General features: G+C 36.5%; 2 protein-coding genes and 1 long non-coding RNA gene across 11 annotated transcripts in view; 2 read left to right on the top strand and 1 right to left on the bottom strand.

Moving 5' to 3' along the window:
* The window catches only part of ncoa2 (nuclear receptor coactivator 2), a 29,429-nt gene extending 24,855 nt beyond the window's left edge, over positions 1 to 4,574 (top strand). For 3 of the 6 annotated variants that reach the window (XM_077735779.1, XM_077735775.1, XM_077735777.1), the window contains 5 exons: positions 119 to 196; positions 261 to 741; positions 1,231 to 1,399; positions 1,489 to 1,657; positions 1,871 to 4,574. In XM_077735779.1, coding sequence (XP_077591905.1) covers positions 119 to 196; positions 261 to 741; positions 1,231 to 1,399; positions 1,489 to 1,657; positions 1,871 to 1,882 — 909 coding nt within the window. In that variant the 3' untranslated portion in view covers positions 1,883 to 4,574. Of the gene's footprint in view, positions 1 to 118; positions 197 to 257; positions 742 to 1,230; positions 1,400 to 1,488; positions 1,658 to 1,870 lie in introns of all 6 variants that reach the window. The other 3 variants (XM_077735781.1, XM_077735780.1, XM_077735778.1) reach the window with 3 other exon arrangements.
* Positions 15 to 25,614, bottom strand: LOC144209467 (uncharacterized). Of its 3 annotated transcripts, XR_013329139.1 has the most exons (12): positions 25,480 to 25,614; positions 17,699 to 17,776; positions 17,562 to 17,635; positions 13,720 to 13,857; positions 6,184 to 6,702; positions 5,706 to 5,811; positions 2,018 to 2,141; positions 1,817 to 1,899; positions 1,500 to 1,642; positions 1,223 to 1,407; positions 787 to 854; positions 15 to 644 (listed from the first exon to the last, which is right to left on the bottom strand). It is a non-coding gene; the product is annotated as an uncharacterized LOC144209467 (long non-coding RNA). The 3 variants fall into 3 exon arrangements; XR_013329138.1 differs by lacking the exon at positions 17,699 to 17,776 and having other exon boundaries at positions 25,480 to 25,608; XR_013329140.1 differs by lacking the exons at positions 13,720 to 13,857; positions 17,562 to 17,635; positions 17,699 to 17,776; positions 25,480 to 25,614 and adding an exon at positions 7,268 to 7,299.
* prdm14 (PR domain containing 14) lies at positions 6,173 to 14,974 on the top strand. Of its 2 annotated transcripts, XM_077735783.1 has the most exons (9): positions 6,173 to 6,656; positions 7,414 to 7,461; positions 7,527 to 7,690; positions 7,747 to 8,017; positions 8,088 to 8,290; positions 8,812 to 8,913; positions 9,470 to 9,689; positions 9,834 to 9,952; positions 14,784 to 14,974. In XM_077735783.1, exons 1-9 carry the CDS (start codon positions 6,173 to 6,175, stop codon positions 14,787 to 14,789), a joined length of 1,617 nt encoding a protein of 538 aa, XP_077591909.1. In that variant the 3' UTR covers positions 14,790 to 14,974. The 2 variants fall into 2 exon arrangements, with proteins under 2 accessions (XP_077591909.1, XP_077591908.1); XM_077735782.1 differs by lacking the exon at positions 14,784 to 14,974 and having other exon boundaries at positions 9,834 to 10,247.
* Positions 25,615 to 26,608: the final 994 nt, after the last annotated feature.

Below are 26,608 nucleotides of genomic sequence, written 5' to 3'. Positions count from 1 at the left end.
TTGGTTTTTGCTTTATGTATAGGCTTTTATTGAAAAATAGCAGTAATGTTATCATGAGTAACATACACAGACAAGAAAAATGGCAATTTTGTTGACTTTTATTGCAATTTCCCAACAGAACCGACAGCCAATGATGTCCCAGATGAGCAACGTGTCCAATGTGAACCTACCTCTCCGATCCAACGCTCCAAATCAGGTAAGATCGCCGACATTTGGTTGCGGCAGGGTTGACACTCACGGCAACTATCCGCACGCAGCAGGGTAGCATCAACGCCCAGATGTTGGCCCAACGTCACCGCGAATTGCTGAGCAACACCCTCCGGCAACGGCAACAGCAACAACAGCAACAGCAGCAACGGAGCATGGCCATGCGGGCGCAGGGCCTCAACCTGCCGCCCAACATGAGCAACCCGCGGATCCCCCAGGGCAACCCCCAGCAGTTCCCCTACCCGCCCAACTACGGTACCTCCACAACAGCAGCAGGCCTGTCCTCGCCACCTCCTCCTAGCAGCCCCTTCTCCGCGTCCTCGCCTCTGTCCTCCCCCAGCCTGCCGTCCCTCGCCGTCAATCCCCAGCTCCACTTGCATGGCACCACCTCCTCTTCTTCCTCCTCCTCCTCTTCCTCCTCCTCCACCCAGCAACAACTGATGATGGCAAATACAAATATGATGAGCAGACAGTATGGGGGTGCTGTACTCAGCCCCCAAATACAACACAGTGCCTTTCAGTTTCCCAACTCAGGTACTGCTACCGCTAGACCGCCATTACAAACCCCCCCCTACTCACCACCTCTTGCCTTTCCCTTCACGCATGTCCCTTTTTGCCGTCGCCATGCTTTGTTTGGTCTTCTAATGCTGCAATGGATAAAAATAAAGATAAACATTTTGAATCAGACTATTTTCAACTCATAACTAACTTTCTTGGGGAACATTTACTCAAGAATACAGCCATTTTTATTCTAGTATAGATATATATGCTCCTAAGACAATGACTAAGTTTTCTTAGCTACATTTTCTGTCCGCCAGGGTGCACTAAATGCATACTTACCCATACAGAAGTTCACATCCATAGTATAGTACAACAAATCGCTCCCTATTAGTCTAAATAAAACAAAATTCTACATCTACACCCCCTATCCCAACCCCAAACTCTCCTTCCTAACCCACAGTTAACTTTTACAGAACACCCTACAAAAAAAACAAATATTTAGTGTCATTCTTACGGTCACAGGTATGAGCCAGCAAGCAGAAGTCGGTTTCGGGGGTCCTGGCGCACCACCCAGTCCGCTGTTATCCCCACGCGTGGCGCACGCTCAGCCGTCGGCCATGATGCAACAGGGCCCGGGCGCTGCCTCCTTCCAGGGAGCACCTGACATCAACGGTTGGACGCAGGGGAACAGGTCAGCACCTAAAAATACAGTCAAAAAACGTCATTACGAAAGAAACAGCAAGTAAAAATGGATGACATTGTATTTTTCCTGTCTTTCAGTATGTTCTCACAACAACAGGCGTCCCCTCAGTTCACCCAGCAGCAGCAACAACAACAGCAACAACAGCAGAATAACAGCAGCATGTACAACGGCGTCCCCGGAATGGGGCAAATGGGACAGATGTCGTCCATGTCGTCGCCCGGATTGCCCTCCCTAGGACAAGAACAGGTAAAAAAAAACACTCGTCATCTATCGTTAAACTACAACTCCACACCACCACCGAGCTTTTAGGGCCACCAATAAAAGCCCATCAATATTTAATCAAGTGGTTTTGTCCGGATTGGACAATAGAAACATATCGGCACTTACATTATGTCAATTATTTACCTTTGTTTTGCCCATTAGTGCCTCGTTTCACGCTGTTATTCTCTTTTTTTGCAGAAATACTGTTGACTTGTGTTGAGTTGGACCTTCAGAGAAAGAAAAGGAAAAACAAAAATGGTGTGCAAATGTAAGCGACGAGCCACAGCCCTGAAAAAGACGAAATACAGCCAGGTTTCTGTGTGCATTCACCGTAGTGTGACTTACTGTATTGAACGGGAGGACCACCGCCAGGTTCGTTGTTGTTTTTTGTTGCTTTTCTTTTGTTGTCCCGATGAATGTATTCCTCTCAGCGGACTGCGGCTATTTACAATCTCATCTCTCCATTATTCTACAACAACAACAAGAAAAGAGGAAAAACCAATCAGTACGGTCGTTTTTTTCACAGATTAAAACTAAAAAAAACACTTGAGCTGGGTTTGCCTTTTTAAAACGGTTCCTTTTATTGTATGACCATAATTAATATTATTATTATTATTGGTGAGGTTGAAGTAGTGGCAAAAAAAAAACACTGCAGAAGAATGATTTGAGGTTTATATAGTGTATTAAATTAAGTTTTATTTTTCTGTATAGATTTCTTGAATTCCTGTAGATGGCTTTATCTTCGTAGCAACTGAGACTTAAGAGACTTTAAAGAAATAAAAAGTCCAAAATCGAATGAATTGTACATAACAATAAGTAATTACTTTTTTTTGTCTATTTATTTGATTTGTTTTAGTTTTTTTTTGGTTTTTAAAGTCCGCCCTATTTGCTTGCGTGTTTGTTTTCACCCCCTAATTTTGTTTTCACCCCCGTTTTTTCTATTTTCACCACATTCGGTACGACGGTACAAAGCAGAGCAGGGTGAGACTAAAACTGGGTGTTCTTTCTATAAAATGTACAGATATTGCCGCTTGTTGCTTTAGCGTAGACACAGCCATACAAAAAAAAAGAAAAGGAGCTTTCTATGTTGTTCAATACAAGCTGCTAGGTGCATTTTTTTGTGTCATGTAAACGAGCAATAACTTTTTTTTTTGTAATTCTTGTACAGATTCCTAAAAAAAAAATGGCAGGAAAAATCCCAGTGTTAAAAGGCCCTTATTTTTAATGCTGTTTTTAAACACAAGTTTTTTGGATTATGCAGCGAGGCTCTTCAAACTGACAGCCATATTTGAAACGTCCTCAGGCACTTGTTCGGAGCTAAAAAAAACTTTTGTATGGGTTAAGATTTCAGGGCCTGTCGTTATTGGTCAATATTTTTAAGGCAAATTTATGCTACATTGACATTTGAACTACTAACTGCCAAGACGCAATCCTCCAACTGCAGGTTAAAGGGTTAAATTTCACTAAAAAAAGCTTTTGTTTATTATTTTTCCCCCAATTACATTAAGTATAAACGGTAAACAATCCATTTTAAGGACGTCTTTCTATCATTTTAGCCTTAAAAAATCCATTTTAACACAAAAATGCAAACAGAATTGATAAAAAAAGGTCTACACACCCATGGGAAAGTGCCTATTTTTTGTTATTTAGATATCTTAAATATTAACAATAATTTTAGTTATTTTTCTTCTAATAAGTTGATATTTTATTTAATTTTTTAAATTAAAGTTATGGCATTTATGGAGCATTTAAACAAGGGTGTGTAGATTTTTTTTAGCCATTTTAACAATTTTTTTAAAGGATAGTTAAGCCTTAATATTGTATATTTTATGCCCACATATTGTATTTACTTTTTTGTTTTGTTTTAAATGACTGTTTTTATGTTACAGTTGAATCCTATTTTAAAAAAAGGTTGTAAAGAAGCTAAAATTAATACATTGAAAAAACATCAATTTGGAATTTAAAGTTATTATTTTTTGTTTTTACACATTTGTGCTAAAAAAATCAATGATGTCAGGTCAACAGGGTCCAATCAGAGACAGTGTTTGTTTTATATTTTATTGTATTTTTTTCTACGATTGGATTTATTTTTATCATTTTTTTTGGTGAAATTGTCAAATTTCCGCATTAACTTGAACTCATTGCCCACCATTGACAATTCTCGACATCTAATTCATCTTTTTTGGGGATATTTTGCAAAGATTGACGATTATTTATCAAATTTTTAAGTACAAAAGCAGCTAATTTACCCGAGAACAAACGCCGTTTCTGATTGAATCAATTTCGCCTTTTTGAGCCATTTTTTTGGCCCTTTTTAAATCCCACTTTAGCCCGTTGCAAAATGACTTCCAAAGATTGCGGATAAGCCATGAGCAGATGCAACGATCACTTAACTTTCCCAAAACGACAACGTATCCTCCTCTTAAAGCCCTTTTTTTGTACAATCTGCCAATTTTCCTCGCATCAAAAAAAAACAAAAACAAAAAAAGCTAGCGTAATGCCTTAGATCTCGTGCGCTCTTGTATAATACGTACGTGGCCGTGTGTATACATTTGTAAAATGACTTGTACAAAGCAAAGCGGGTGCCACATCATCACTCGCAAGGAAGCGCTATTTCATGTATTATATTGGGTTATCTTTTTGGTTTTTTTGGTTGTTTTTCCTTGCTTTTCCACAGCCGGTTTGAATGCGTTCCACTTTGTTGACAAGAATCACACTGTACCACCCACATTACCGCCTTTGTACCCCGAGTATGTTTGTGCGCGCGAGGGTGAAAGAGCGTTTTATGCAAAAGTAACGTCAAACCACAGGAGAAGTTAAAAACTACAGTTATGCAAGTTGTGAACTAATATGGCTTCGCTGATGCTATTTGCCTTGTAAATAAAGAATTCTGTTATTGACATTTTTCACTCTGGTGACTTTTTGGTGGGGGCACACGGGGGAGGGGGGGTGTCAGAGGTCACTGAGTTTTGGTCTTAAAATGTTTTTATTTATTTTTTAGACTTTATCGCAAATATTCTGCTATGTTTTCATTCCGTGTTTAAAAAGGTTAAATATTTTGTCTGTTTAGTTTTTTTTAAGGAAATGATTATTTTTAATGTTTTTTTTGGTAGTTTTTGTTTTGTTTTTATTTGATTTTTTTTTCTTAAATTTAGTTTTTTAAATGTTTTTATTTAGTTTAAAAAGCAGAACAATATTTTTGGGCTTGATTTCTCTATTTGTTTAAATTATTTGAAAAAATATAATGACTAAATATTGTTAATTTTCTTTTTATTTTAATTGTTTCTATTTTTGTTTTAATTATTTTTTGTTGGATTTGTTTTTGTACTATAACAAAGTTGAAAGAACTATTCTCTTAATTTATTGGTGTTTGGTTAATTTGAAGTAAAGATTGTTTTTTATTTTTTAAATGAATTTTTTAAAAATGTTTAGTTCATTCTGTAGGCTAAATCAAATGAGGAATTAACATCTATCGGCAATAACAACATTGGAATAAGTTTGACGTCTATCGCAGTCAACGGCAGTGAATGAGTTCCAATAATTTGATGGCATTAAGACTAACATTGTTGTTCTTTCCGCAGTGGCTTTTTTGAGCTAAGATCAATTGTTGTGGGGGGGGGGCCTGAAGGGTCTCCGCATGTAAATTTGTCCAAGTTAAGCGGGTGGGTCGTCCCCTAAGAACGAGCGAGCGAGCGAGAAAGAGAGAGAGAGCTAACACAAGGTATTATTGAGATGTATGAGCGCTGTTTTGTCAATAGGAAGGAGAAGACATCCTTGCAATCTCACTTGGAGAAGACTATCCCTTCGGAACATCTTCAATTTGGCCGCAAGATAAGGTAATCTAAGGTAAGGTTTTTATTTGGGTGGTTGTTGTAACTCATGTATGGGGATTTTGAAATCTATTTAGAAAGTTTTCCTAAAAAAAATTGCTCTGCAGTGGAGGTTTTGAAACTATTTTAGAGCCCTAGTTTTTATCTCTTTGTTTACAATATGCGAAATGCTTCCTAAATTCAATTGAATTGAAATGACTCACTCAGAGATGGGATGAAATTCTCAGTTGACTTTGGATGAGGTGAAGAACTCGAAGGCATTGTGATGTTTTGTGATGTTCTTCAGTTTTTCTTCTTTCAAGGTTCCTTCTGTAAAAAAAAAACATAAGTATGAAGACATCTTTCTATACTGCAACAATATTCACAGTACAAAACAGCATCTAAATAGGATGGAGAAAACATCTGGGTTAAACATTACAATTGTTATGTCTAGTTTATAGAAAAAAAATGTTGTTTTCAGACACATTTGAATTCTATAGAAACAAAGTTTAAAAATGGAATACTAAAGTCAAATAATGAAACAATGCCATAATATTACATTGACATATCCACAATTTTTTCCTATCTATTTTAAAAAATATATATATTATTTGTACATATTAATTTTGTCTGTATATTACATTTAAAATTGCTGTTCCAATTTATTTTCCCCCCAAAAAAACAGTTCCCCATGCTGCTCACCCTGTCCAACCTCGCTCCCGTGCCCAGGGACAGGAGCCTCCAGGCGGACATGCTCAAGACAAGTACCGCCCGGGGCTTCTTCCCGGAGCCGCATCCTTACGTGGACTTGTTCCCTCGGACTCCCGGCCTCCTCCAGCCCTTTAAGTCTAACGCCGCCTCCGCCTTGGTACTTAACCCTTACGCCCAGCGGCAGCAGTTAGCGCACGCTTTAGCCGGCCCGGGGCTACCTTACTTCGGCCGCCTGGCGCCGCCAGTACACCCGCCGCCGTGTCCGTCCAAGGCGGAGGGGACGCTGCACGCCACCACCGGAGGCCCGCTGTCGGTTTCGGCCGGCGGCGGGTCTTCCCCGGAGAAAAAGGGCCGCTTTAACTTTAGCGAGGACGACTTATTCGCCGTGTTGTATGGCTACTCAGCGGGGCCCGAGGTTGGAGGAGGACACGCCATTTCGGGGCTGAAACTTCCGGAAAGTCCAGGTGCAAACATTTCCTAATTTGTCACGTTAACCCTTTCAGGGGACAACTGTAAAAAAATGGAGAATTTTAAAAGTATTAGTATTATTATACGTGCATGTACAATGTTAGATATTTTACAGTGAAACAATAACAATGAAATTTGAAAGTAAATGTTAACTCACCTTACATATTTTTCATTGTTTGTTTTACCCAATATTTGCTATTTAAAATAAACTTTAAATGAGTAAAATTGATGCAAGAAAAAATTAAGACATTATTTTAAATCATAATTCAAGCCTACAATTAATGTAATGAAGTATTATTTTCCCTAATGTTTTGTTGTTATTTTTTTAATGTCTTATTAGAATGTAATATCATTTTTCATTACTAAATCCAAATCAAACAATTACTAATATCCCTTGCAATTGTAAAAGAAAAATGACGATACCCTCATTCAAGCAAAGTGCATTTTAAAGAAAACAAATACATTAGGAATAACCAAATAATTACTTCACATCCCCTCTTATTTCCCCAACTATTTTTATTAGAGTTTTACACTAATTACAAATAACGACAGCCAAAATAATCAAGCATTACATAACTAAAACGACTATAAAACAAAAACAACCAACCTTTCATTTCAATCTTCTTTTTGAGGCCTACCTGAAAATTCAAATTAATAAAGTGCATTTAACATATTTATAAAAAATTATATGGAAATATACATGATGACAATGAAATAATTCCTACCAAAACCATAATGTGATTTCCCTTCCAGAATGTCACATCCTCCCTTCGGACCAGGAGGCCCTGGACCTTCCTGAAGGTGAGAAATAGCTCCTACCGCCATCTTTTACATCTTTTACATCTAATATTTCTCTTCTTCATAAGGCCTAAGTGTTGTGCAAGCATGGTGGGGCGGCGTCTCCCACTGCGGCGTCTTCACTTCCGCCAAAAGCAACGTTCCCAAAGGTACTCGCTTTGGACCCTTCCCGGGAAAGTTAGTCAACACCAGCGAGATGAAAACCTACGACGACAACACCCTCATGTGGGAGGTAGGTTCAATCTCGCCGTCTCCGGCGCCACCATCTCATCACATTTTTCCACTCAGGTGTTTGAAAATGGCCGTCTGAGCCACTTCGTGGACGGCCGAGGCGGCTCGGGCAACTGGATGTCATTGGTCAAGTGCGCTCGTTTCGCTGATGAACAGAATTTGGCGGCGGTTCAAGTGGAGGGACAGATTTTCTACGAGGCCTGCAAGGAGATTCGGGGTCGGAGGGAGCTCTTGGTGTGGTACGGGGACGGATATGTGCAGTTTTTGGGCATCCCGTTGGCGCTCAGGGCTAGGCATGAGGCGGAGGAGGCCGTGCCTCCGGTTGAAGGTGCGTGATTAGGAATGGTGGTGATGGATTGGGGAATTCTTCAACTTTTTGGGGGGTTTTCTGATTCCAGATTCCGGTGAAGGCTTCAAGTGTGATCGCTGTGGAAAAGTATTCGCCTACAAGTACTATCGTGATAAGCACTTGAAGTACACGCGTTGTGTGGACCGCGGCGACCGCAAGTTCCCCTGCCATCTTTGTAGCCGTTCTTTTGAGAAGAGGGACCGACTGCGAATTCACGTTCTGCATGTGCATGAAAAGCACAGGCCGCATAAGGTATTTCAATTGTTTGTCTTCGTCGAGGATAAAGAATATACGCCGTTTGTCTTCCCTGAGGATAAAGAATATACGTCGGGAAAGTTGTCAAAGGAAGAATTAAGAGTGGGTTAAAATACATTATTGTAGGGATGAAAGAACAGTTTTAAAATGATGATAATTGTTTAGTGTTATTTAATATTTCAATACAGTGTAAAAAATAATTTGTAATAGTTTTTTTTTCAAATTTATAACTAAATTTTAATGTGTATATAAATCATCGTTCATTTAGAATTATGTAGGTGGAATTTTAGTTGACAGAAAAATTTATCATAATTTACCAAAATACTGGACTGTAATTATACTGTAAAAATATGCATTTTGAAACAGGAATATACAATATTAAATAAATGGGCTAAGACAGTATTGAGACTATTGCACAGTAAGCCACATTATAACAATGACAAAATAAACCCATCAGGATAATATGCAAAAATATAGTACAAATATAGTAAAATATATATGTATTTTCTATGTTACAGTGCACTGTGTGCGGAAAAAGTTTTTCCCAGTCGTCCAGTCTTAACAAACATATGCGAGTCCACTCGGGAGAACGTCCCTACAAGTGTGTCTACTGCAACAAGGTGAGTCAAAGCAAATATACTACTACTATTACTAGTATACGACTACTACGGCCATTTTTCCATTGGGCTTTACACACTTTGGCCACACGCTTCCATGCTAATGTCAGGCCAGATGCACGCCCGGCCTTTTGTTTGTCCAATTTACGAGCACAAGGCCTTTTTTTTGTCTCTTTTGTCTGCTTTGGCGCGCGTCGACACGCTTCCTTCTTTTCTTTGAACGCACTCGAAGAATGTTTTGTGAAAATGTCGCCTCCCATTTATCGCTCTGTTTTTAGATAGCATTTAAATGGCTAAAAGTGTTTTTTTTTGTTTTAAATCAGAGACATTAAACTGCAAAAAAAGCTTATTGGAATAATTCCATATTATTTTCATTTTTAGAGTGCACCTAAAACAAAAGGAATATATTTTTTGGAGCATTTATTATTGCCTGTACAAAAAAATAATTAAAATTTAAATCATGTTTGAATTCCCTCAAACTGAATTGGACTTTTATATTAATTTTGTTGTACAGTACATTTAAATTGAACAATATTTGTTATTTTAATCTATTTTGCAGGCGTTTACGGCGTCCAGCATTTTACGCACTCACATCCGCCAACACTCTGGCGAGCGTCCGTTCAAATGCAAGCACTGCGGGAAGGCCTTCGCCTCCCACGCCGCCCACGACAGCCACGTCCGTCGAACCCACGCCCGGGACAAACCCTTCCCCTGCGACCTATGCGGCTCTTCCTTCCAGGAAGAACACCAACTCCACAACCACGCCAAAAGTCACAAAAGTAAGCCATTTAACTCCATTTTTCTAATTCAAAACACCCAAAAAACCATCTAAAAACCACCATTTCAACCCTTAAATTCCCCACAAATGTCAACCAATTAACTTAACAACAATACATTATTTCTTTCTCCTTCTACTTTTTTAGACAGGCAAATCTCGGACAGCTCAATTCTCCCTCCAGGAAGTAGCCCATTGAAGGAATCAATTTTGGACAGTGCAAAAATACAAAGAGACAACGAATTAAAGTTCCAAAGCTATGCCGGAGTAAGTCTTTTAAACCAGGAATATCGTCCGTGGAATTAAAGCTACTTTATTCTTCTCTTTCTATTTTAAAAAAGGGTTTAAAGCTACATTTTTAGTTGTTAGAAACAGTCTATTTAATGAGTCATCAATGTGATTTGTGACGTGAATTGTGAAGAAATGCTCCGCCTCCATTTTAATGATTATTAACTAAGCTAATTTTATTTTGCTAATTTATCACGTGGGATGATTGTACCCTCACGTCTTTCCTTATTTATAATTTGGACTAATAACCAATAATAAAAAAATCCTAGTACGATGAATGGCGTCTGTTTTACAGGAAAAACAAACCAAAAAAAAACTCACTTTCCGCCATTATTTCAACTAGCTTTTTCAGTTAATGCTTTTGTACATTTCAAACAAGTCCCAATGGAGCAAATGAATGACAAAAGCGTCCTGATGGACATCTGTCCTAGCACTCTGTCACCACATGTCTAGCTGACTTTAAGCTATCAAACTCGTGGCTCTGGGGCCGGATTAAGGCCCCTCAAACTAAATTTCCAGCATTTACCCCTAAAAAACATTCTTTTAGCCCTCAATAACACTACCCAAACATTAATATTTCCTATTGGGACCTCTGCAACAATACCAACATATATTCTTCATCCTCTGTGAAGAGCAGGTTGTATAACAACCCCTTCTAACGTCGACCTAGCATTAGCCACATCTATTCTTCAACCTATTCCAAGACCTCCCAGTTGGATGTCAACTTTTTTGTCGCTAAAATTCCAAAGGAATTGACTGTAAAGTAGCCCCGCCCCCTAACCCCCCTAACCCCCTTTAGCCCCCTTCTCCACATGTGTTACTTAGCTGGGATTGACTCCCAAGAAGAAGGAGGCAGATGGCCTCACTCTGCTCCACAGGGGCCACCATGAGGATCCAGCGTAGTCCCACGGGGGCGCCGTAGCCATTGACATGCGGCCCGGGGTCTCGCGTACCTTTTGTCATTCGGGTTGTTGCCACACGGGCTTCCTCGCTATCAGACTTAAACGGAAAAGTGGCTCAATTGAGGGTGAGCGACGTTGTCTTGGCTAGTAGCTAATCCCACCCACCCTGGCTAAACCCCTTGACTCAAGCGCCCTCACGTGCCCTGACAAAATATTTGGCGAGCTTTAGTGCTATTGTACATTTCAATTGGAGAAATGGCTTCAAGAATTGTAGTTGATTTTATTTTGTAAAAAATTGTACTATCATTTTAACTATCCTTTTTAAATATAGTTTTAAAAAAGCACTATTATCTTTAAATAGTTTTTTAAAGCACTATTTTGTCTTTAAATAGTTTTAAAAAGACAATATATTCTCTATTTAAATAGTTTTAAAAAGTACTATAGTCTCTATTTAAATAGTTTTTAAAAAGCACTATATTATCTTTAAATAGTTTTTTAAAGCACTATTTTCTCTTTAAATATTTTTAGAAAGCACTATATTCTCTTTTTAAATAGTTTTTAAAAAGCACTATTCATTTCAATTAGTTTTTAAAAAGTACTATATTCTATTGTTAAATAGAGTTTTAAAAAAGCACTATATTCTCTTTGTAACAACATTTTAAGGTATTCTAAAGTCTAGTAAACTCAAAAATAATTTGCAGTATATACAGGCAAGCTCCAAAAAATACATTCCATTTTTTTAAAAGATAAATAAGTAAATTAAAACATGGAATCATTCCAATTGACTGTATAATACATTTTCTAAGCACTGTAAAAAACCCAACTTTAACTTCGCCTATTTTTGATTGGGCCACCATGAATCAGCTGTCATTTAAAAAGGCATCAAATTCCAATTGAGATCAACATACGTCAATCTAAACCACTGGTTCAATGTCAGGGTTCACACAACTTTGCGTCTTAATCACGCTATATCTGCCAAAGCATCCACTTGACCTCTGTTGCCGGGCGGATCGTCGAGCGTGACTACCCGCCCCCTGGGAGAGCAAAGGTTAAAGGTGAGAGTATCCTGAAGTGTTTAAGGTTGCCACCATGCCTCCTTTTATCCTCCCTAAAACATTCATGACTCCTCTAATGTACCCTAACGGCTACTTTATGGGGGTTTTGTAGCTTAGCGTTAGCCAGCTAGCTCCCGAGGACGTCAAACCCGACTTAGCGTGCGGTCGGAAATGCGAGCTTCGTGTTGGGACGCATTGATTGGTCGGGATTGCCGACGTCCATTAAGGTTTAAGCTTTGACAGCCGATAGCGACGTCCCTCCCCGTGACCCTTCAGTTAAGGGGCCGGCCGGAGAATGTGGACTTTTATGGCGCTCTTTGCTTTCACGTTGGATATTTGAGTGCTAGTTTAGGTGGATTTTTTTTTGTTTACAAATGATTAGCTTAAGTGTTAGACATTTGGGACATTAGTTATTTGTTAATGGGGATTTGTATTGTGGGCGATAAAGCTGGAATTACTGAAATTGTTATCTATAAAATAATAATAATAATATTAATTAGGTGTTCTATTTAAAAAAATGCAATCAAGATTCACTTTAAACATGCAAATTTTGGCTATTTTGAAACTACGACCCTAGTTTACAATCTCTAAAAACTATTTTAAAAATAATAATAGTAATTAGGCGTTCTATTAAAAAAATGCAATCAAGATTAATTTAAAAACGCAAATTCTGGCTATTTAGAAACTACAAGCCTAGTTTATAATCTCTAAAAACATTTTTTTAAACTACTTTGAAACTCTATCAAAATCGAAATCCAACAGTTTTTTAAACCCTACTTTAAAAGATTAAAATCTAAAACTACATTTTAACCCCTAATTCAAAACCCTCTCCAATTTTAAACCCTCATTTTCAATCAAATTTAAAACCCCAAACACTTTTTTAAACCCTACTTTAAAAGCCTCACCCAATTTTGTAATCAAAAACTGCATTTTAAACCCCAATTAATACCCCTCTCCAATTTTAAACACTCATTTACAATCTAATTCAAAAACCCCAAACACTTTTTGAAATCCTCACCCTAATCTTTAATTCTGGTGCATGTTTACTCATCGTCCCGGGCGGCCACCATGTTTTTACCCCGCCATATGCTGTAGCGGTTAGTATTACAACCCCGGCTCGCAAGGTGGGCCTTTCTACCCATTGGAGTCAAGTCAGCATCAACATGGCAGCCACCATTGATCTGTTGATGCCTTTTCTTTTTGAAACAATCTGATTCATGCCGGCCCGTACAGACAGCCGCATTGATTCCTACGCCAGACATAGCGCCAATTCATTAGCGTCCTAAAGTGACACTTTACCCCCCCCCCCTCCCCACCCACCCCAAAAAACTCCATCAGCGCATTTAATTAAAACAAAAAAAAATCGAGATAATAGAAAACAATACATCCAAGGACGAAAGCGCTATTGAGTGGTCGCAAATGACGGTAAAAGCCGTTGTGTATTTCTCATAATGTACATTGCAGCAAAACGGAAAAAAAACGGGTAAAAAGTGCAGAGGTGGACATTAATTTTCTGCACTTGAGACAAGTTTGGCTTGCGGGGATTTAATGTAGCCACTAAGTGCGAGTACTTTCTTTCAAAAACATGACTCTTAATGGTTATTATGATATCCGTTCTGTTTAAAAATGTACGATGTGAGTGGTTAAGTTACTTGGGAAAACTATGAGGACGAAAAAAATGGCGTTTGGGTTGGAAATTGGCTTATTTTTAATCTTTAGGATGATTGTTTTTGTTTAAAAAGTGAGTAGGTTGTGTGTAATTGTATTCGCGTTTATACGTTTGGCCTACCTTGAGTTCGGTTGTCCTTTTTGTCGTGAAAGTTGAGCGACTCGGAGATCGATGGCTTGGAAATGGAGGTTGCTCACGTTAATGATGCGTGTCGTCTTAAAGGACCTTTTTTTATGTGCTGGGCTTTACTTGCTTGACCTTAAATACAAACAAAGGAGAAACAAGGCTTGTTATTTATGGCGCTTATATTTTTGACTATTTTCCAAGTGGCCATTTTGAGAGATTTAAGTAAAAGTAGCCATGGTAGGAACATGAAATTCATTTGAGAGTAGACAGAAGACAAAGACTGAAACTCTGAAGGGATATTTTGCTTAAAAATACAAATTTTGCCTGAAAAAATATTTCACTTAGCAACCAAAATTTGGTAGATATGTCTAACCTAAGTACAACCACAAAAAATCTTTAAAAAACAGCATATTTTCATTCATTTGAAATGTTTTCCAGATAAAAATTCAGCCCCAAAAAACTACTTGACTTAGAAACCCAAAATTTGGTAGACACGTTAACCTAAGTACAACCACAAAAATGTTTAAAAAACAGCATATTTTCATTCATTTGAAATGTTTTTCAGATAAAAAAAAATTCAGCCCCAAAAAACAATTTAACTTAGCAACAAGAAATTTGGTAGACAAGTTTATCCTAAGTAGAACCACAAAAAAATCTTCAAAAACAGCATATTTTCAGATAAAAATTCAGCCCAAAAAAAACAATTTAACTTAGCAACAAGAAATTTGGTAGACAAGTTTATCCTAAGTAGACCCACAAAAAAGCCTCAAAACACAGGTATGTCCTTCCATGATATATTCTGTAAAAAAAAAAGTTAAGTCAATTTCTCTGAAAAGCTTGAATATTGGACAATACTGTTAACATTTTAAGAAGCCATATTCGAAAATTACTTAGTTTCTGATACGTTTTTTTTGGCCTATTTCAAGGTGTCCTTTAAAAACCCGCTCTAATGACTTAAGACTTTGTTTTTTTGGTGGAATCTTTAAATCAATAATGAGAAATGAAGGCTATTGTGTGTTTAGTTATTTTTTTTTTGTCCCCCTATGCTTTCTTTTCAGACGTAATCTGCGACGCGGAGGATTTGGTGGCGACGGAACGTGGTTTTTCGGAGAAAATGATCTTCGATGATGAGCCGCCTTTTTTGAAAAGCCTCAGTGGAGCGGAGAAGACGTCCCTGGGGGAGTCCAGCTTTTGCTGACCTTTACTCATCTGCCCTTTCTGCCGGACATCTCCCGAGACCAGTAAAAGGGGACGGACGGTAGGCTGCCGGCTTTTGCTAGTTTTTATTCCGCAAAAATTTCAATGGCGCAATTGGGTGTCTTTTAAAAGGTTTTTTTTTAATGGAATTTGGTTTAGTTTTATAGTTTAATGTTGAGTTTTATGTGGAAATGGGCATTAGAAAAATACAATAGCGGATTGGGAAGATGTTTTAAAGGTTTTTTTTGGTCGCAAAAAACAAAGGCAGATGTTTAATTGGAGGTTTTTTTAGTTGTTGAATTAGAAATATTTTAAATGTTCGATTTTTAAAAGGGGTAAACAAAGGGATGTTTATTTTTTTTACAATTTTTAGCTTTTCAAACTAAATAATTATAGACTTTTTTGACATTTTTTTGGAGAATACAGTTTTTAATTAAAAAATAATAAAACTAAAGTATAAATAAAATTAAACAATCCTAAATTAAGTCAATAATTATCAGAAACCAAAAACGCCTATTTTTTGTAATCAAAAAAATAAAAATAAACCAAATATTTACTATTATCTTATCTTAAATTGCCCTAACCATTTCAAAGTAAATAAATGTAGCGAACTGCTTCAAAATAAACTAAACCATACATTTTGTTTACCATTTTTCTTCACCCAAATAACCAAAAAAAGAGAACATTGACTATTAAGAAGAACTCACTTAAAATTCACTAAATCAAGTATCGCAAAATTAAAAATCATTAATTTAATGAATCATCTACAGTCGTTGCCCTGCTGTTTTTTCTTGTCCTATTTCCATGTATCAGTACCTCGAAAAAAATAGTAAAAAAAAGGAAGCTTTTAAGCCTCCTGCAACTGAGCCTAATCCATCCCAATCAATACACCTGTACTCCTCTCTCCATATTGGCTGCACCGTCTAATCACCCCCCCCCTCCCCTCCCCACGGTTATTGATCGGCGAAAGGGGGGTGGAGTTAATAAGCTGGAGAGTCATTCGTCAGCGGGGTAGAGACTGGAACTGCCTGCCACAGTCTTAATCAAGTCGTCCGGCCGGCAACACCAAAGTCGTTAAAAGAAAAGAGAGGGAGTGCTTTAAAAAAAAGGGAGAAGAGATAGAGAACGTTTGTTACAGGGGGGGTGGAAGGGTTGAAAGTTGATTTGGGGTCGCTTCTGTGGAACCAAGAGCCAATCAGAGGGGTCGGTCATTTGTTTAGATTGCCCACCTTAAAAAACTTTTTTTGGCTGTGCCCAATTGGCATGGAGGTTAACTCACCTGACTACCGTGTGTACAGGACGGGGTTCGAAATCCCAGTGGCTGCTGACTTTAGACAAACTGGTGGATGAACCATTTTATCATTAAAAAATGACTAAGTGTGTCGGTGGATGAAGCATTTAGTCCAAAAAAATGACTAAGTGTTTTACCCCTTTCCTTGAATGAAAGCTTCCAATGACCATGTATAAGTAGTGAGGTTAGTGGTGTAGTGGGTTGGTCACTTACCATTCACCGGAGAGACCTGGGTTCGATTCCCGGTGTTGGTGGATGAAGCATTTTGTCCAAAAAAATGACTAAGTGTTTCACCCCCTTTCCATAATGAAAGCTTCCAATGACCATGTATAAGTATGGTGCTAAGTGGTGTAGTGGGTTGGTCACTTACCTTTCACCGGAGGGACCTGGGTTTGATTCCCGGTATCGTTGGATGAAACATTTAGTCAAAAAAATGACTAAGTGTTTCACCCCTTTCCTTGAATGAAAGCTTCCAATGATCATGTATAAGTAGTGAGGTAAGTGGTGTAGTGGGTTGGTCACCTACCTTTCACCGGACAGACCTGGGTTCGATTCCTGGTGTCGGTGGATGAAGCATTTTGTCCAAAAAAATGACTAAGTGTTTCACCCCTTTCCATAATGAAAGCTTCCAATGACCATGTATAAGTATGGTGCTAAGTGGTGTAGTGGGTTGGTCACTTACCTTTCACCGGAGGGACCTCGGTTTGATTCCCGGTATCGTTGGATGAAACATTTAGTCAAAAAAATGACTAAGTGTTTCACCCCTTTCCTTGAATGAAAGCTTCCAATGATCATGTATAAGTAGTGAGGTAAGTGGTGTAGTGGGTTGGTCACCTACCTTTCACCGGACAGACCTGGGTTCGATTCCTGGTGTTGGTGGATGAAGCATTTTGTCCAAAAAAATGACTAAGTGTTTCACCCCATTCTTTGAATGAAAGCTTCCAATGACCATGTATAAGTAGTGAGGTAAGTGGTGTAGTGGGTTGGTCACCTACCTTTCACCGGAGAGACCTGGGTTCGATTCCCAGTGTTGGTGGATAAAATATTTAGTCAAAAAAATGACTAAGTGTTTCGCCCCTTTCCTTAAATGAAACCTTCCAATTACCATGTTTCGGCAGCGAGCTAAGTGGTGAAGTTGGTTGGTCACTTACCTTTCACCGGACAGACCTGGGTTCAATTCCCGGTGGATGAAGCATTTAGTCACAAAAATGACTAAGTGTTTCACCCCTTTCCATAATGAAAGCTTTCAATGACAATGCATAAGTAGCCAATTCCAAGTACATGCAAATATTTTCCCACTATTATTCAAGTAAATGAAAGGGATAAAAGTACAAGTACTACCATTTACCTTCACAGGGTGGTGGCCCAGTGGATAAGTCATCAGTCTTCCACATCTATGGTCCTTGGTTCGAATCCAAGTGCCTGCAAAGATTTTCACAATATTATTCAGGTAAATGGAAAGGATAAAAGTACAAGTACTACAACTTTCTCTCAGAAGGTGGTGGCCCAGTGGATAAGTCATCAGTCTTCCACATCTATGGTCCTTGGTTCGAATCCAAGTGCCTGCAAAGATTTTCACAATATTATTCAGGTAAATGGAAAGGATAAAAGTACAAGTACTACTTCTTTCTCTCAGAAGGTGGTGGCCCAGTGGCTAAGTCATCAGTTTGCCAACTCTTTGGTCCCTGGTTCAATTCCCAGTGCAGGCAAAGATTTTCCCACAATTGTTCAGGTAAAAGAATAAGTACAATTGCCTAAGTGTTTAACGTATAAGTATAAGTATTCAGTGGTGGATGAAACATTTAGTCAAAAAATGACTAAGTGTTTCACCCCATTTCCTTGGATAAAACGTTTCAACACCCTTGTATAAGTGGGGCACGAGTTGGTGTAGTGGGTTGCACACTCGCCTTTGCACCGAGAGAACGTGAGTTCGCTTCCCGGTGTCGGCGGTTCACTGACCAAGCAAGCGGTCGAGGGTCGGCCGAAGGCCGACCCGAGAACGCCTTTCGCACATACAGGTCCATCAAGTGTCTTCCGAACTGCCGAAGGCAGTTCGGAATATAACCTTTTGCTGAAAAGTATGACTCAGTGTTTAATAAGAATTAAAAAGTTTTTCTTTTTTTTTTCCCCCTTCTTCTTATTCCATTGACCAATTCTTCTTTCCAATTATTTTCAGCCAAACGACGGCAGCGGGAATCGAACCCAGGTCTCCCAGACGGGAGTCCTGTGAACAAACCTCTGCGCCACCCAAGTGACTACACTTTCCTTCGTCATCATTTCAGTGTCTTGACTACAAGTCCACAGAAATAACTAAGGGAAAATGTGTCCGAACCGGGATTCGAACCCACACCTCCTGGACGGGAAACTGGTGACTTAACCTCTGCGCCACAGTGTCTTCAAAATAAAAGCCTTACTATACTATGTTGTTTTTTTGGGGGTTGAAAAAGTCTTACTATACTGTCATTTTTTTGGGTTGAAAAAGACTTACTATACTATGTCATTTTTTTGAAGAGAAAAAGCCTTACTATACTATGTCGTTTTTTGAGGGGTTGAAAATGTCTTACTATATACTATGTAGTTTTTTAGGTTGAAAAAGCCTTACTATACTATGTCGTTTTTGAAGAGAAAAAGCCTTACCATACTATGTCGTTTTTAGCAAAAATAAAGCCTTACTATACTTTGTCGTTTTTTGAGGGGTTGAAAATGTCTTACTATACTATGTCATTTTTTTAGGTTGAAAAAGCCTTACTATACGATGTTGTTGTTTTTTTGCGAAAAAAAGCCTTACTATACTATGTCGTTTTTTTTTGCGATAAAAAGCCTTACTATACTATGTCGTTTTTTTTTGCGATAAAAAGCCTTACTACACTATGTCGTTTTTTTGCGATAAAAAGCCTTACTATACTGTGTCGTTTTTTTGCGAAAAAAAGCCTTACTATAGTATGTCGTTTTTTTGCGATAAAAAGCCTTACTATAGTATGTTGTTTTTTTTTGCGATAAAAAGCCTTACTATACTATGTCGTTTTTTTGCGAAAAAAAAGCCTTACTATACTATGTCGTTTTTTTGCGAAAAAAAGCCTTACTATACTATGTTGTTTTTTTGCGATAAAAAGCCTTACTATAGTATGTCGGTTTTTTGCGATAAAAAGCCTTACTATACTATGTCGTTTTTTTGCGATAAAAAGCCTTACTATACTATGTCGTTTTTTTTGCGAAAAAAAGCCTTACTATACTATGTCGTTTTTTTTTGCGATAAAAAGCCTTACTATACTATGTCGTTTTTTTGCGGAAAAAAAGCCTTACTATAGTATGTCGTTTTTTTGCGATAAAAAGCCTTACTATACTATGTCGTTTTTTTGCGATAAAAAGCCTTACTATAGTATGTCGTTTTTTTGCGATAAAAAGCCTTACTATACTATGTCGTTTTTTTTGCGATAAAAAGCCTTACTATAGTATGTCGTTTATATGCGATAAAAAGCCTTACTATACTATGTCGTTTTTTTGCGATAAAAAGCCTTACTATACTATGTCGTTTTTTTTGCGAAAAAAAGCCTTACTATACTATGTCGTTTTTTTTTGCGATAAAAAGCCTTACTATACTATGTCGTTTTTTTGCGGAAAAAAAGCCTTACTATAGTATGTCGTTTTTTTGCGATAAAAAGCCTTACTATACTATGTCGTTTTTTTGCGATAAAAAGCCTTACTATAGTATGTCGTTTTTTTGCGATAAAAAGCCTTACTATACTATGTCGTTTTTTTTTGCGATAAAAAGCCTTACTATAGTATGTCGTTTATATGCGATAAAAAGCCTTACTATACTATGTCGTTTTTTTGCGATAAAAAGCCTTACTATACTATGTCGTTTTTTTGCGATAAAAAGCCTTACTATAGTATGTCGTTTTTTTTGCGATAAAAAGCCTTACTATACTATGTCGTTTTTTTGCGAAAAAAAAGCCTTACTATACTATGTCGTTTTTTTGCGATAAAAAGCCTTACTATAGTATGTCGTTTTTTTTGCGATAAAAAGCCTTACTATACTATGTCGTTTTTTTGCGAAAAAAAAGCCTTACTATACTATGTCGTTTTTTTGCGAAAAAAAGCCTTACTATACTATGTCGTTTTTTTGCGATAAAAAGCCTTACTATAGTATGTCGTTTTTTTGCGATAAAAAGCCTTACTATACTATGTCGTTTTTTTGCGATAAAAAGCCTTACTATACTATGTCGTTTTTTTGCGAAAAAAAAAGCCTTACTATACTATGTCGTTTTTTTGCGAAAAAAAGCCTTACTATACTATGTCGTTTTTTTGCGATAAAAAGCCTTACTATAGTATGTCGTTTTTTTGCGATAAAAAGCCTTACTATACTATGTCGTTTTTTTGCGATAAAAAGCCTTACTATACTATGTCGTTTTTTTGCGAAAAAAAGCCTTACTATACTATGTCGTTTTTTTGCGAAAAAAAGCCTTACTATACTATGTCGTTTTTTTGCGATAAAAAGCCTTACTATAGTATGTCGTTTTTTTTGCGATAAAAAGCCTTACTATACTATGTCGTTTTTTTGCGAAAAAAAAAGCCTTACTATACTATGTCGTTTTTTTGCGAAAAAAAAGCCTTACTATACTATGTCGTTTTTTTGCGATAAAAAGCCTTACTATACTATGTCGTTTTTTTTTGCGATAAAAAGCCTTACTACACTATGTCGTTTTTTTGCGATAAAAAGCCTTACTATACTATGTCGTTTTTTTGCGAAAAAAAGCCTTACTATAGTATGTCGTTTTTTTGCGATAAAAAGCCTTACTATAGTATGTCGTTTTTTTGCGATAAAAAGCCTTACTATAGTATGTCGTTTTTTTGCGAAAAAAAAGCCTTACTATACTATGTCGTTTTTTTGCGAAAAAAAGCCTTACTATACTATGTTGTTTTTTTGCGATAAAAAGCCTTACTATAGTATGTCGGTTTTTTGCGATAAAAAGCCTTACTATACTATGTCGTTTTTTTGCGATAAAAAGCCTTACTATACTATGTCGTTTTTTTTGCGAAAAAAAGCCTTACTATACTATGTCGTTTTTTTTTGCGATAAAAAGCCTTACTATACTATGTCGTTTTTTTGCGGAAAAAAAGCCTTACTATAGTATGTCGTTTTTTTGCGATAAAAAGCCTTACTATACTATGTCGTTTTTTTGCGATAAAAAGCCTTACTATAGTATGTCGTTTTTTTGCGATAAAAAGCCTTACTATACTATGTCGTTTTTTTTGCGATAAAAAGCCTTACTATAGTATGTCGTTTATATGCGATAAAAAGCCTTACTATACTATGTCGTTTTTTTGCGATAAAAAGCCTTACTATACTATGTCGTTTTTTTGCGATAAAAAGCCTTACTATACTATGTCGTTTTTTTTTGCGATAAAAAGCCTTACTACACTATGTCGTTTTTTTGCGATAAAAAGCCTTACTATACTATGTCGTTTTTTTGCGAAAAAAAGCCTTACTATAGTATGTCGTTTTTTTGCGATAAAAAGCCTTACTATAGTATGTCGTTTTTTTTGCGATAAAAAGCCTTACTATACTATGTCGTTTTTTTGCGAAAAAAAAGCCTTACTATACTATGTCGTTTTTTTGCGAAAAAAAGCCTTACTATACTATGTCGTTTTTTTGCGATAAAAAGCCTTACTATAGTATGTCGTTTTTTTGCGATAAAAAGCCTTACTATACTATGTCGTTTTTTTGCGATAAAAAGCCTTACTATACTATGTCGTTTTTTTGCGAAAAAAAGCCTTACTATAGTATGTCGTTTTTTTGCGATAAAAAGCCTTACTATAGTATGTCGTTTTTTTTGCGATAAAAAGCCTTACTATACTATGTCGTTTTTTTGCGAAAAAAAAGCCTTACTATACTATGTCGTTTTTTTGCGAAAAAAAGCCTTACTATACTGTCGTTTTTTTGCGATAAAAAGCCTTACTATAGTATGTCGTTTTTTTGCGATAAAAAGCCTTACTATACTATGTCGTTTTTTTGCGATAAAAAGCCTTACTATAGTATGTCGTTTTTTTGCGAAAAAAAGCCTTACTATACTATGTCGTTTTTTTGCGAAAAAAAGCCTTACTATACTATGTTTTTTTGCGAAAAAAAGCCTTACTATACTATGTCGTTTTTTTGCGATAAAAAGCCTTACTATACTATGTCGTTTTTTTGCGATAAAAAGCCTTACTATAGTATGTCGTTTTTTTGCGATAAAAAGCCTTACTATAGTATGTCATTTTTTTGCGATAAAAAGCCTTACTATAGTATGTCGTTTTTTTGCGATAAAAAGCCTTACTATACTATGTCGTTTTTTTGCGATAAAAAGCCTTACTATAGTATGTCGTTTTTTTGCGATAAAAAGCCTTACTATACTATGTCGTTTTTTTGCAAAAAAAAAGCCTTACTATACTATGTCGTTTTTTTGCGAAAAAAAGCCTTACTATACTATGTCGTTTTTTTGCGGAAAAAAAGCCTTACTATAGTATGTCGTTTTTTTGCGATAAAAAGCCTTACTATACTATGTCGTTTTTTTGCGATAAAAAGCCTTACTATAGTATGTCGTTTTTTTGCGATAAAAAGCCTTACTATAGTATGTCGTTTTTTTGCGATAAAAAGCCTTACTATAGTATGTCGTTTTTTTGCGATAAGAAGCCTTACTATAGTAAGTCGTTTTTTTGCGATAAAAAGCCTTACTATAGTGTCGTTTTTTTGCGATAAAAAGCCTTACTATACTATGTCGTTTTTTTGCGATAAAAAGCCTTACTACACTGTCGTTTTTTTTGCGATAAAAAGCCTTACTATACTATGTCGTTTTTTTGTGAAAAAAAAGCCTTACTATACTATGTCGTTTTTTTGCGAAAAAAAGCCTTACTATAGTATGTCGTTTTTTTTGCGGAAAAAAAGCCTTACTATAGTATGTCGTTTTTTTGCGATAAAAAGCCTTACTATACTGTCGTTTTTTTGCGATAAAAAGCCTTACTACACTATGTCGTTTTTTTGCGATAAAAAGCCTTACTATACTATGTCGTTTTTTTTTGCGAAAAAAAGCCTTACTATACTATGTCGTTTTTTTGCGAAAAAAAGCCTTACTATAGTATGTCATTTTTTTGCGATAAAAAGCCTTACTATAGTATGTTGTTATTTTGCGATAAAAAGCCTTACTATAGTATGTCGTTTTTTTGCGATAAAAAGCCTTACTATACTATGTCGTTTTTTTGCGATAAAAAGCCTTACTATAGTATGTCGTTTTTTTGCGATAAAAAGCTTTACTATAGTATGTCGTTTTTTTGCGATAAAAAGCCTTACTATAGTATGTCAGTTTTTTTGCGATAAAAAGCCTTACTATAGTATGTCGTTTTTTTGCGATAAAAAGCCTTACTATAGTATGTCGTTTTTTTGCGATAAAAAGCCTTACTATAGTATGTCGTTTTTTTGCGATAAAAAGCCTTACTATAGTATGTCGTTTTTTTGCGATAAAAAGCCTTACTATAGTATGTCGTTTTTTTGCGATAAAAAGCCTTACTATAGTATGTCGTTTTTTTGCGATAAAAAGCTTTACTATAGTATGTCGTTTTTTTGCGATAAAAAGCCTTACTATAGTATGTCAGTTTTTTTGCGATAAAAAGCCTTACTATAGTATGTCGTTTTTTTGCGATAAAAAGCCTTACTATAGTATGTCGTTTTTTTGCGATAAAAAGCCTTACTATAGTATGTCGTTTTTTTGCGATAAAAAGCCTTACTATAGTATGTCGTTTTTTTGCGATAAAAAGCCTTACTATAGTATGTCGTTTTTTTGCGATAAAAAGCCTTACTATACTATGTCGTTTTTTTGCGATAAAAAGCCTTACTATAGTATGTCGTTTTTTTGCGAAAAAAAGCCTTACTATACTATGTCGTTTTTTGCGAAAAAAAGCCTTACTATAGTATGTCGTTTTTTTGCGATAAAAAGCCTTACTATAGTATGTCGTTTTTTTGCGATAAAAAGCCTTACTATAGTATGTCGTTTTTTTGCGATAAAAAGCCTTACTATACTATGTCGTTTTTTTGTGATAAAAAGCCTTACTATAGTATGTCGTTTTTTTGCGATAAAAAGCCTTACTACACTATGTCGTTTTTTTGCGATAAAAAGCCTTACTATAGTATGTCGTTTTTTTGCGATAAAAAGCCTTACTATACTATGTCGTTTTTTTGCGATAAAAAGCCTTACTATAGTATGTTGTTTTTTTGCGATAAAAATCCTTACTATAGTATGTCGTTTTTTTGCGATAAAAAGCCTTACTATAGTATGTCGATTTTTTGCGATAAAAAGCCTTACTATAGTATGTCGTTTTTTTGCGATAAAAAGCCTTACTATAGTATGTCGTTTTTGGCGATAAAAAGCCTTACTATAGTATGTCGTTTTTGGCGATAAAAAGCCTTACTATACTATGTCGTTTTTTTGTGATTAAAAAGCCTTTAAAGGCTTTTTATCTTCAAAAACGATATAGTATAGTAAGGCTTTTTGTCTCAAAAAACGACATAGTATAGTAAGGCTTTTTCTCTTCAAAAACGACATAGTATATAGTAAGGCTTTTTCTCTTCAAAAACGACATAGTATAGTAAGGCTTTTTTCACCTAAAAAACGACATAGTATAGTAAGGCTTTTTGTCTCCAAAAACGACATAGTATAGTAAGGCTTTTTATCTCCAAAAACGACATAGTATAGTAAGGCTTTTTATCTCCCAAAACGACATAGTATAGTAAGGCTTGTTATCTCAAAAAACGACATAGTATAGTAAGGCTTGTTATCTCAAAAAACGACATAGTATAGTAAGGCTTTTTATCTCCAAAAACGACATAGTATAGTAAGGCTTTTTATCTTCAAAAACAACATAGTATTATAAGGCTTTTTGTCTAGAAAAAAAAACGACATAGTATAGTAAGGCTTATTTCTTTAAAAAACGACCTAGTATAGTAAGGCCTTTACTCTTTAAAAAAACGACATAGTATAGTAAGGCCCATACATGACAATCAACCCCCTTAACAGGACCCCAAATGCCTCAATCCCATAAGCCACAAGCACGTATGGAGATGGAGAGTTCATGTTAAACATCCTTCCCTCTCTCTGCATGGTACCACACTACTTTGCCAGTTATCAGCGTTAAACATCTACAGCGACAAAAAACCACTGCATTATTCTTAATGTCCTGGTGGTGAATTAGGAAGCCATCTTTTGTCATGGAGAGACCCCCACAAGCCCACTCACCTTTAGCATAAGCACAGCTGAGAGTTAGCGGGGACCGATCTGCTCCAATTGCCCCTTCACAGCATGGGGGTCTTTATTTCCATCAGGGTGGGGGAAGCCATCTTTGCACTTTTTATTTGCTCCCTATAGTTTTTTATTCCTTAAAAAAGGAGATACAGTTATGAAAAATGTAACTGTTAACTCATGACATGTATTGATGGTGGTAGACGTCCAATTAGTTTGGAAAGGAAGCACCTTAAGTTGATATTTTCAATGTTTTGGTAGTGAATATATATGTCAGTCTATGTAATAACTTTTTAAGCAACTATGGTCTGTCTGACTGAACAATTAACATTCACAACCAGTCCTCCATGTTTAAATGATTACTTTATGAAAACAAGCAATCCAATACGTCATAATTAATATTTGTACACTCATTTGTAGTATTGAATCAGTGGTGTTAAAGCACCTGCTTAGTTAGAAATACAACATTATCAAGTGTTTTTGTTTTGTCTTTAAACTTGTCATCAAAAAACTTTTCTTTACAATAATAACTTAGATCAACTTTACCTGTGAGGTTGTTTAATGTGAAGGGAAACCCTGGTTGCCATCTTTAATTCAGTTGTAACGCCAATGACTATTCAAGCTATAACGCCACATTGTTTTTCACTTCCTTCACTTATAGTTACAGTAAAACACGTCTCGATTTCCCGTAAGCGTCACGGCAGCTAGCAAGGCCAAATTATTTGCTTGAGTGTGTTTGTATTATTGAAGAAGACGGAGAAATTGACAGACTTTGATGAGCTTTTCCTGTCCGTGTCGATAAATTGCAAACAAAACAATGCGGAACAGACGACATCAGGTGCAACTAATTAGGGCAGATGACGACACCGTGAGGATACTTCAGGAACTGTCAGGAAAAATGCGTTTTTACATACTGCAGTGTAGCGTAACTCTTTGTCAGTGACAGTAGTCAGTGACTACTTTTGTAAAATAAAGATGTGGCCAATTTGAGTTTCCAGTATGAAATATTAAGCCATGTTTAATTATATTTGAAAAATAACTAAAGTTACAATGATTAATTCATTAAAAAGTTTTACCTATATTCTGATTACTTAAATTCCCAGTCTATATGAAGTGGACGTTCCGC

The sequence above is a fragment of the Stigmatopora nigra genome, chromosome 16, assembly GCF_051989575.1.
Source record: "Stigmatopora nigra isolate UIUO_SnigA chromosome 16, RoL_Snig_1.1, whole genome shotgun sequence".
Classification (NCBI taxonomy): Eukaryota; Metazoa; Chordata; class Actinopteri; order Syngnathiformes; family Syngnathidae; genus Stigmatopora; species Stigmatopora nigra.
The sequence above is the reverse complement of the archived record's forward strand: the minus strand, read 5'-3'. Positions and strand labels throughout refer to the sequence as shown.